The 12063-nt window shown below is 41.8% G+C and overlaps 1 protein-coding gene across 1 annotated transcript in view; it reads right to left on the reverse strand.

Moving 5' to 3' along the window:
- Positions 1-10573, reverse strand: part of npepps (aminopeptidase puromycin sensitive) — a gene marked incomplete at its 5' end in the record, with an annotated part of 15424 nt that extends 4851 nt beyond the window's left edge. The window contains 15 exon segments of the mRNA XM_035660788.1: positions 469-603; positions 2264-2403; positions 2498-2561; positions 3088-3197; positions 3297-3357; positions 3450-3554; positions 3738-3902; positions 4345-4459; positions 5228-5261; positions 5354-5450; positions 5598-5798; positions 8223-8330; positions 10027-10148; positions 10289-10366; positions 10489-10573. Of these exon segments, the coding sequence (XP_035516681.1) occupies positions 469-603; positions 2264-2403; positions 2498-2561; positions 3088-3197; positions 3297-3357; positions 3450-3554; positions 3738-3902; positions 4345-4459; positions 5228-5261; positions 5354-5450; positions 5598-5798; positions 8223-8330; positions 10027-10148; positions 10289-10366; positions 10489-10573 (1620 nt within the window).
- Between the last annotated feature and the right edge of the window lie 1490 nt (positions 10574-12063).

Consider the following 12063-nt stretch of genomic DNA (forward strand, 5'->3'; position numbering starts at 1 on the left):
GTGTCATCCTATTTTAATATATATTATTAAAATCCCAAATAACAGCGAGATACTTGGTGCTGTAAACCAGTTTGCTATATTTTAATGTCATGTTTTCAGCCATTTCCAAAAAAACCTGACTTCCACTGTTTTTAAATGACTTATTTAAAATGTATAAACACAAAGTATGACGTCTTATTATAAAATAAATGTCTGGCTTCTTTTAACGGAGTTCTGTTCTGGTGGACTTTGTTTGGTAAAGTTTGGATTTTGTCAATAATGCCAAATCATTAAGGTTCATCTTTTTCATCAGCAACTGAAGTTAAATTTTCACTTGTTTGACTTTAATCCATGAATTTGTTTTATGCTCGAAGGGAGTGGGTTTCCTTTGCATACTGACAAACAATTAGCCTTTCGAGGGAATTATAGTTATTGTTTCATTTCCCTACAGCGGGGCGCTGTATGTATGTATGCGTGTGTGAGTTTCACCAGAGAGAAGAGGTCGTTCTGCAGGCCGAGTCGGTCCACAGGCTGCAGGCTGAGGTCCCGGACGCCCGGCAGCAGACTCTCCAGCATGGAAGAGCTGTACTGGATGCGGTAGAAGCCCACAGTGCCGGGGTTGATCTGTAAACAGCAGGGACACAACTGGGTCAGACTGTGGGGGAAAAAAATGTAGTTTTGCCATTTTTTCCTCTCAGACGGAGAGCTTTTATCCAGCAGGGCTTAAAGCAGAGTGAAACGGCATCATCCTAATGCTAATGCTTGAGGTTTTAGTCAACAATGGGCTCGTTGTGGTGGAAAAATTCCCCCAAAACACTGGTAATTCTGACTTATCTGAACAAACATTAGGGGAAAGGAAACCTCAGTATTTAAAATTAAGTCTGCCTGGTAATGTTGCTGGTACCAGGAACGCGGACGAGTCGCTCAACAGGATTGGAGAAGTGGGGATCCAAGGCATTATTTATAGATCAGTATGAAACACGATCCATTTCAAGCCTTTGTTTACACTGTTCAGACAGAAATATCATCAACGGCTATGCTAATTAACAAGTTACACCCATGAGACGTCAAACAAGTCAATTCTTGCCACATTAGACAAAAAAACCACTCCCAAATTACCAGAACAAAAGATGACATAATGTTACTGACTAAACTGTCCCTTCATTAGTAGCCAGTACACCTGTACAAACTGGCTGTTAGAGGAAGTCTGTGATGACCACATCCTCCACCGCTCTTCCTCCCGACTGACGACCAGCAACCTCGTTCTGTGAACTCGGTTTGAACTTTTCATGACAACAGGACCGTCTGAGGCATCTTTTCTTGACTCACTGCTTCAGCTGAAGACTCTGAACTATCCTGTTCATTCGCATTTGAATGGAAGAGAAAAGATTTTGACGATCTTAGCTTGAAGTTTTACTTGTATGTGTACGACCTTTGTCACTAACACGGCCACAGGCTGCAAAGATGTTGTATTATTGAAAGCAAGAAATAAATGATAACATGAATATTCCATGTAGACAAACAACTGAAAGGACACTGTGCTCTGTAAATGCGTTTCCATTTTATCTTGATGCCTTTTATGTTTCATGTAAAGCACTTTGAATTGCCTTGTTGTTAAAATGTGGTACACAAATTAACTTTCCTTGCTCTGCAGAAGCTCTGTGGAAATTATTCAAAACACACTTCTACATATAAACTCAGTTTTCACTAGTTAAACAAAAGGATTTCATGCTTACTAAGAATGGGTGTCACCAGCAGTGAGTAATCCACATTAAATACAGTTTCTGTCACTGCGTGTTTCCACCATCACATTTATTCCATCCCAGCGGGACACAAACTAAAGTTTTAGTGCCACGAGGATCCGCGGTACATAAAACTACTTTATTTATCACATTGTATGCCAGGTATCGGATCAGGACCCTGAGTTTAGGTATTGGACTCTGGATCCTGACTGGGATCATTTTAACTCAAACTGAAACAGTCTTTGAAGAGGGATCAGTCATGCAGTCACAAATAAACTGTTGCAACCTGTTTTATGGGGATTTATAGTGATATAGTGATATTAATACTTTCTGTCCTGTATTGGTCCGTTTTTCTTGCAGAGTTCTGTTATTTAAACCTACACACTTATTGTTTAGCGTCTGCTTTAGTGTGTGAGTTTTGTGTATTTTAAAAGGACTATCTATGCTACATATTTGTCCCTTTAAAACTAAACAATAAAATATATATACAGCCGAGGATGTAAAAACGAACATTATCAAGTAAAAGGTAAACTGAAACTCACCTTGACCCACTGATCAGGGCTGACGCCGCTCAGGGTGATGGTCGTCTCGGGTCTGTCCAGCAGAACCTTGAGCTTGGTGCATTTGGGGTCCTCGCCGGTACAAATACTAATGGGGACCATCCAGTTGGGGCAATCCTCACCTGTCCAACAGACAAGTCAGGGAGCCAATGAGAAGCTGTGTCTGGGTGTTACATAGAAAACAGTGAAAAACACTACGTGTACATAAACACTCACCATTATGTGGTCCACTGGCACAGAACTTCTTCTGACATAGCTTGAGGATGCGGTCGTCACCTTGCTATAAATAACATCATGGTCAGTGTGTGTGAGAGAGGCAACAACGCAGGGTACTTATGTCGGTGATGTTCCTATATTAACTCATTGCTTTGTTTTACTGCGGCTGTCACACAGGTGTCTGGAGGCAGACAACGGCGGAGAGCCGAAAAACAACCACATTCACCACACGACTGCAACAAAAGCCCCGCAAGCAAACAGCTAACGAGAGTGATTTATTATTGCAGTCCACACAAAAGACGTACAGACGACAATAACAAATATTCAACAGCACGCAGTTCATTCAGGTGACTCAGGGAAAGGCTGCACAAAACAAACGGCGGAGGACTAAAAGGAAATGACTCAATCCAGAGCTATTTAACTGTCAAGCACATACTTTAGTTTGACTTTAATAACGTTACGTTAAGGGTGCAGTGTGCAACTGTATTATCTAGGAAAATACAAGTATCAGATCCAGACTCCGTGTTAATTAACTCTGATCTGGGGCAGAAACACTTGATCAAATCTGATTAAACACCAGTGAAGCTCACCTGTTCCTGGTCCACTACTATTATTGGGAAGCCCATCTGTTTGGTCCACGAGCCCATCACTGCTGCGATGGGTTTTCCACTGGCCTGTTCCAGACAGTCCCATAGATCCTCTGTGGAAGACAGCCGTGAGTCAGACGATTAGGAATCTGTGAAATCGATTTACGCAGCGGTTTCATCTCGGGGGGAAAATATTTCCTGCATGTTCTTACCCGTCGAAGCATTTTTATGTTGGAACTTCAAAAGATAGGCGTTCATTCCTTTCCTAAAGTCCTACAAAGAAAAAGCAAGAGGTTAAACTTAATGATAAAAATATTAAAATGGAAACTGCGCTATGCTGCGAGCAACTCTGTAAGACAACCAACCTCGTCTCCTATGTAGTTGTGCAACATGCGGATCACAGATGCTCCTTTGCTGTAGGAAATGGCGTCAAAGATTTCATCTACCTCTGATGGATGGCCCACGTTCACCTGGAGACACACAACGGGTTAGGGTTACCCGGACGTCATGCGTTAAGAGTCAGACGGTAACTTTCATTGTTTTAACTTAAATACTAGCCTGTCTCAATAAATAAAAAGATTAAATCTTAATGAATCCGTCCTACATGAGCCAGCAGCTTTAAGTTTTACAACGTGAATCCTTCCACAGCTCACCTCTATGGGATGGCTGCTGTCCAGTGCATCCAGGTCCAGGGCGCGGGTGTAGTCAGCTGAGACGAACTGGGTCCAGATGTCGTACTCTGGGAAGCAGTGGTCCACACACAGATACTCGATCCAGGATGCAAATCCTTCATTAAGCCACAGATGGGTCCACCATTCCTGTACGTACACAAACACACGCACTAAGATGGCCGCGTCGTTCCCTTCCAAAACTACAAATTCAAGTTTTCAACAGTCGTTTTCTGAAAGATACGATTAACTGTTAAAATCTGACAACAATGTGACACAAAACTTACGATCCTGATGCTCCGCTACGCAAAACAATGTCCAAAAAAAAGCCTTTAAGCTTTTCTATCTTAACGAAACAGTGTGCCACGCCTTCATTGGCCTTTTGTGTACTACATAGTCTCTACTTTGGAGATATTAAATGCTGCCTTCAGCTCAGATTACAATGTACAGACATTAACAGTTTACTTTCCATTACTTTTATAACTTGTTGACACATTATTGTTATGATTATCATCATTTTCAAATCTCCTTGCAAACTGTCCATTTATAAAAATAAAAAAAAAGGCAACAAATAGCGGTTACGGCTGGTTACCATGGTGACCAAGTTTCCAAACCACTGGTGGGCGAGTTCGTGTCCGACCACCAGCGCCACCCACTGCCTGGAAGACGAGCAGGAGTTCTTGGGGTCGATTAGCAGTGCTGTCTCCCTGGAAAACCACAGAAACTGCAGGTTAACACAGAGACGGCTGAAGGTCGACACCAGCAGGTTTTTCCTTCATCAACCATCCAGAGGCCCCAACAGCTGCTGGGCTGTTTGTTGATTAAGAAAACCTGCATGCAGGTGCCTGTAGACGGTGGATGAATGGAGCCTGCTGCCGTATGCTAATCACATGCCATCTGAACACTTAACAGGTGGCAGCACGTCCACCTAACCACAAAGCAATTAAAAAGCCATCAGAGCTGTCAACCAAAATAACACAACGTTCCAGAGGGAAAGGAAGAAAGCTGCGGTTTTCCTCTATGAGCCATGAAGATGCACAACTAGTTTAGGGCTGCAACAAACTATTCTTTTCCTCATCCATTAAATGTTAATTATTTTCATTGCTTTTTCCATATAGTCCATCTTAATGCCTGCAACCAGAGTGGATTTGGTCAGATTCCATTTGAAATCAATAAAGGAGGTAGAAACACCACTTTTTTTACCACCTTTTAGGGGCTTTAAATGTCCAGAGTGTAGGATTTAGTGGCATCTCCTTCCTTTCCAATCACAAGGGAGAAGCTACAGTGGCTCCGTCTACAGCCAGTGTTTGGTTTGTTTGTCTGAAACAACAAGGCGGCCTCCACAGAAGGCGACTCACTCACTGTGTCTGTATATGAATATTATATTTAATATATCCTCCTAAATATTACACACTGGACCTTTAAGTAAAAATATCAAAGAGCAAAGAGTATTTAAAGAGCAAACCAAAGCTTACCTGTAGGTAACAAGGCCCCAGTTTTCCATGGCACCTGAAAGGAAGGAAGCAGAGCCCGTTTGACTTACATAACATTTTCATTGGAAATGTCTCAAACGACTGAATGTAACACTGACAACTACTCACCAGCAGCAAAATCAGCGATCGCTATGAGATCAATTTTAGGCAAAGGATAAGGAACACTGAAGTAGTCTTTGTAGAAAGGTAAGGTCTTAGTCGCAACCTGCAGAAGGGAAAGAAATTATATGTAACAACCTTTTAAGTGTCAGGACAAAGTGTACAGGAAGACTGAAAGAGACACAAAGGATCCGGCAGTTAGAAGTATTCTTTAAGAGCTGAGAGTTGCTGTCTGGAAATGTTTCATTCTCACCTCCAGTGCAAATTTCCCTTGTTCTGCCTTCCCGACAGGTGTGTAGACGCGTACCGTTATACCATCTGATGATTGGCTCTCCACAAAGTCATATTCACCGATGACAAAAGCTACAAGGTATGTTGACATGATAGGTGTGGTGGCAAACTTCACTTCCACAAGGTTTTCATCCTCTGGATATGGCTTTCGATCAATGACATTCTGGAAGAGCGAAAGAAACAGTCAAATAGCAACATGGAGATTTGACAGCAACAGTGAGTTCAGCAATTTTGGGACATTTTGCTAAAATATATCTTTCTCAAGCGGATCTTTGTGTAAAAGCTTCTGATACCACAGCCTTATATTTTGTTTCTTTGGGGCAAACAGTGACTTTGTATAACACAAAGAGTCTAAAGCTCCACCAGCAGCTGGTAAAGGCTGAAATATGTATTATTACACACCACAAGTGCGGCGTCTGGGAGAACAAACAATCTACAGACGAGTTTACCATTTCAAGAGCTTTACTGGCAGTGGGGGCTGAAAATGTCAATTTGTCTTGAGGGTGATGAGAGGGAAAAGGCGATATGATGATTCCCTCTGCAGAGCATGAATCTTAACATTGTTACTGTGAGCTTACAACATTTCTTTGGTCCAAATACAAACTTTGGCAGATTGGTGGCGCTAGAACAAACATCAGCAGGTTCATTAGGAATCTAGGATCATCAATTAAAGGATCATGTTTCTTACTGTGAACAAATCCCATGGAAACAACAACACCAACAATGTGTTAGTCCGTCTCTCATTACTGACTTCTTGTCTGTTGCCCATTGGTTCCTATTTAAGATGTAGATCCTTTAAAGCATATAACAAATGCTGTTTTATTGATTTATTCACTTATTTTAAAGGCTCGGTTATGTCCTAAAGCAGACACTTGAAGAGGAGGAAATACTGCTTTTGTTGGGGACTATTTTCAACTGCGGATTAATCCACATGACGGTTTGTGTGTGACTGAGTTAAAATAAACTACAGTGTGTGTGTGTGTGGCTCACTGAACTGAACAATGGAGCTCTACGGTACAAAGGAAGAAGACATGTCAGGCTTTGATACACAATACCTGTTAGTTGTCAGTTGGTTTTGGTGGGACCTGTTGACCAAAATATCAGACTCATCCTTTACTACCAATGCCGGCTGTTATGACAGTCTGACCAACAGTTATCTTAGCGTTAGTCGGCACTTTGCATTAGTATGTAAACCCTCATGTTACCACAAAGTAGCCACTGAGTCTGTACGCATACACGTTCGAGCTAAATGCAGCACTGTGTTGCACTGGACTTTAAAAAGGTCACAGTGGACTGGATGAGAAAATATATTTCAGTGTGTATGTGGACACAAAAGGTCAAGAGCTGGACTGGCATCAATCCGTGCAGAGCTTACTCCTGCTGACTGAACTAATCCAATCTTTTTTACTTCCAGCCATGATTGTCTGCAATTTGTCTCTAATTATCCTCATTTGTCTACAATCATTTACATTATTTCATATTTTAACTACGGTTTATTCTATTTGTTTATAAGATTATTTGGTCATTTGTCGGTCATAATCAAATTTTGTCAGCAGCTGACAAAACAGGATTGGACATAAAAACACACACTATTAAAGACTGACAGACTGCATTGATGTCATTCATATTTAGTCATCGGAAAGACCCAAATTTAGCTTCACCGTCACCACCCAGACGAACTGTGTTAGCCTGGAGGGGTGTTGTTGTTAGAAATAATCTAAGCCAGATGATGTTTTCTGATGCAATTTAGCTGCAAACGCCTTCAGTTGAAAATCACTAGAAATCAGAGTCTGTATAAGAAAACCTCAAACATAAGTATTCCCCGTTGACAATAACCCTGAAATTGGGTCTGTTACAGTGACTTAAAAGTGACTTACGACAAATATCGACTTATTCAGACCATCGGATATATTATTTTGTCATTTATTGTCATGCATGCTGCACAGCTCTTCTACAAACACCTCCTCTACAAACACCTCCAGGGGCCTCTCCCTCTCCTCTTCAGCAGTGTGGGGAAGAGTTGAGCTTCTCTCGCTGTCTCTCTCTGGATTAAAAGGTTTTCCTACAGATTATATGTAAATCGTTCTTTTGAGTTGTCCCTGCAGTGAGTTTGTGATTAAAAGAATAATGAAAACTGACTATGGCCAACACACCTAGAGCTAAAACTTTATTCAAATTGCAGCGAACAACGAGCAGGTGGCGGAGCAGCGTGAGTCAATGAAGTGATGCGTGTAACTGAAACAAATATTCATTATGTAGAATGAAACAAGAGAAAACTTCAATTTGGGACAATTGCTGTTAAGTCGGAGACAGTTGAAAGTGGAAAAAATATTTTTCTTTCAATGACGAACCTTGTTGTACGTGTACAGTAGTGACATTTAATGTTAAACATAACATAGCCAGAGGAAGAATAGGCAGCGACTGTCTGGCCTTTGTTATGTAAGCGACAAAGAGAAAAGAGAGGGAAGAGAAAGGAGGTGAAACACACACACACACACACACACACACACAAAAGAGAGCTGAAAGTGACTCAGGCAGTCTACGGGTCGGGAGGTTTCAGAGGGAGGAGGGAACATATGACACGTACCATATTTGACAAGGCTACTCGGTCCTTGGGAACTATCAGAGCGATGTCAAAGGTGGCTTTGATAGCTGGCTCATCCCAACAGGGGAAGGCTCTGCGAGCGTCCGTGGCCTGAAAGAGAGAAAGGACACCAACTCAGAGCCTGTGTGTTCAATCCAGATGAGTCCAGACTGAGGTGGACTTATCTTGAAATGCATCTTAAACGAGTCTATGTCCCCCGCGATCGTGTTTCACTTGTCAAGGCACATTTGATTTGTATCTGTGAGCAGACTGACAGAGGAGGCTGTTGCATGCTGGACGCAACTACACGGAAAGAAAAAACTAAACAAATAGGAAGAAAAGGTGAAAACAAAAAAGATATGACAATTCAATGAGAGAATAAAATCGAGACTCAGATAAACAACAGTTACCACCTCGTTTATAAACTCTTGGGGAGAAATTATTTGGCTGGCAAACCAAAGAGATTTATGGAAACATAAAGACTTTTTATTCAGACTCCTTCCCTTTGTTACAGGAGCAGGCGGCGCTACAGTCGAGCATTTTCATCTGTGCCAGGACGGCTGTTTTTTTCAAAGCCGTTTCGCTGGGAGCGTCAAATTTAGCTGTGGAATTTGCTGCATTTCCTTTAAATAAATTGCCCGGAGCCGATGATTTTATCGTCTAACCTGGCCTTTACTTTGTCTGAGCTTACACAATCTCCACCATGGCTTGAACTGCGCTGAAACGCACAATGTGAGCCGCAGACTGGGGAAGTTACTCTGAATAAAATTACTCTGAGGGGAAATTTTCAGACCATTTTTCTTTCCCAAAACCAACTTCACCCAGCAACTGACAAGCGTGTAATTATGAAAGTATTAAAAGTAGGTTGGGCTTGATCTTCTCTCTCTCATGCTCTCTTTTTCATTCTTCACACTACTACTCCTGTCATTTTTTTGTGTGCACAACCAAGAGTAACAGTATGAATGTCCTGAGACTGTGATTACCATTGTCCACATCTGAACAATTATCGTGTCTCTATGACAGCAGGCAATTCGCCTCGCCTTCAAGTGTAGTCATTTGAAGCACTTTTGCCTTTAGACATGGTCAAACAACACTTCCCACTTACTGTTTTGTTTCAAGCAGAGATCTGTCTTTAGGCCACTACCAGCAGCACTGAACTGAGCACGACTGCTTAACGATAACACTGGATTTTAGGATTTTTGCATCAATGAGATGCTGCAACTTGTGTTTAATTCTGCCAAAAACAGACATTTCCAGATTTAGTTTTCTTCATAAAGACAATGTGAACTGAAAAATGAGTTGTAGTGGTTGCAAATGTCCGTAGACACTCGAACTATAACGCTTTAAAACACAAGAAATCTGTAAGAAACTGCAATGAAAGTCCAAATAAAGTTAATCTTTTGTTTAGTTTCACTTTCATGCTCGTTCTCTCTTGTTTCTGTCTGTCTCTCAATCATGTTCAAACTACAATAAAGATCATACCTAAACCAAAACTCCCAAATGGTAGACCCTCTGTAATAAATATATCTTCCAGTCTCACACTGTGGCAGGAAACCTGTGCACAGCAGGTGTATGTCCTGCAGGTGACAGAGGTTCAGTGTCCAACCGTCCCAGAAACAAACAACAAACAACAAACACACAGAATGAAATCAGAGATATTGCCTCATCTCCAGGATAATTCTGGATTACCAACAAGAGTCACATGAACATCACACCCTCATGTGTCGCAACACAGGCGAGTAGCAGGTTAAGCAACAGACTCTCCCAAAAGAAAACATCCCACTGTCCCTGGAGGCCGTCGGTTTACCTCAAACTGTGTGACAGCAGCGTAGCGGATCTCTCCGGCAGAGGTTGTATATTTACTTCTGTAGAATCCTTTCATTTTGTCGTTCAGCTCCCCGACGAAGTCTATCTTCAACGCGCCGGAGCCTGGGGAGGCGTGTACAAAGAGAGTTGCACTGTTCATTCAGCCACGACCAAAAGGGGGGGGGTCTGTTATTCTTCAACAGCAACGATGATGGAATAATGTTTAAGAAGCAGGGACGAACAGCAGCAGAGTCCCTTCTTACCTTTCTGTAGAGCGCTAGGAAATGACAGGGTGACTTTCTCATCCTCGTTTTGATAGTTGAATCCCGTAGCATTAATTTCTAAAGAGAATAAAAACAAACATTGTAAAGATACGTACAGACTAGATGTTTATTTATGAGCGTCATTAATAAAGAAAAGAAGATGGGAGGGGGGGAAAAAGCTGACAAAGTGTGACCCTCACCTTCTCCTCCCTCTGGCACAAAGGACGCTGTGATGATGTCGATGTCAGCACAGTTCATCACAATCTGATTAGTGGCTTGTGTAACCTGTAAATATTGACAGAAAACAGCAGAACTTATACTTCGATAATCTCTGCTGTGCCGTAACTTAAAACGCAGATTTGTCTGGGAAGTTTAAATAAAGTGCAGCTCTCCAGTGGAACCTGGATGAGTATGTAAAGAAGTTTTGGTTTGCAAATGAAAGTCTGGCGTTAAATCTGAACCCGGGTCAGAAAGCTCAGACAAGAATCTACTTACTGAGCCGAACAGAAGCTGGAGGGCAAAACTGGTCACAGGAGAAACAAGCAGCAGCATAAAAAGTGATGCGAACAGCAAAAAAGGAAGACAGAGCGAAGCCTCTGACGGCGGATGCGACTGCTCGATGTACTGAGGGCGAAACACAGCGGCACACGTGGACGCAGGTCTTCAAAGAGGGCAGAAATAGTGACATTGACGGTTTGTGGCGCTGCTGGTTGGACGCCGCTGCTGTTCGAGACACTTAAGGGCTGACGCAGCGGCAGAGAGGCAGTAATTATGAAACATGCCAGGCAAATGGCAAAATGCCACGTTGCTTAAGTTGCTTCCTTTCTATTGTGTTTTGCCCAAAGCTTTGCACAAACCACAGGTGAACAAACAGGGTGCTGCTGAACCAAACTGCAGGGAAACGGTAACTTCTGAGCGAACGCAGCATTAAAAACAACTTAAAGACTTCTGCGACTACTGACTGCAAACACGTGGGGAGGGGATGTTTGAATATATTTAAAAACAGGTTTAAATGTTTATATAATACACAAATGTGGCTCAATGCGTGTTTCTTTAACGATTCTTGCAGCATTACACTTCATTATGTCCCGCGTGTGTTCCTCGTACTGGGGGCGTTTCAGTACTGGTGGCGACAGATAAGAGTACTGGTGCTGATAAGAGAAGCAATACATCAGAAATAAATAAGCCTGAATGTCTCAGACGCATCCGCTGCCAACTTTAAATGATTTATGGCTGAAACAAATAGATAACAGATTGGAAGTAATCAAAGTTTTTTCCATTTTGATGCTTAGTTGTTTTAAGAAATAACGAAGGAACAAGAGCAGCTTTTCCCGCTTGTCCTCACTTCATATAAACTGTATATCTTTGGGTTTTGGGCGGGAAGTGCTGCGAGGTTTGTGCCGTCTCGTTATTGTGAATTTATTTCTATATTTTGTTTAATCTGCTCTGGATAGTGAAGCCGTTACCTCGTCAGTGAAAAGGCGTTACAGAAAACAAAGAATTAATGTTCGCATAGTGATGTGTTCTGTCTTTATTGCTCTGTCTGCACAAACTCGATCTCCGAACTGAAAGCTAAGTGAGTTTTTCTTGTTTTTCTGTTGTCATGTGTCGGTTATATACGTTAACAACAAGCCGACTGACGTTTAAAGAGGTTTTTAAATCACTCACCACAGTTTTAACATGTTATTTATTCTCTGTCAGACATAGAAAGCAGAGACAGAACATATAATATATATATTTAATAGTTATCCCCTGGGGTTATTAAAGTATTTCTG

Source organism: Morone saxatilis, unplaced genomic scaffold (assembly GCF_004916995.1).
Source record: "Morone saxatilis isolate NCDOM2014 unplaced genomic scaffold, NCSU_SB_2.0 Contig17, whole genome shotgun sequence".
In the NCBI taxonomy this organism is placed as follows: Eukaryota; Metazoa; Chordata; class Actinopteri; family Moronidae; genus Morone; species Morone saxatilis.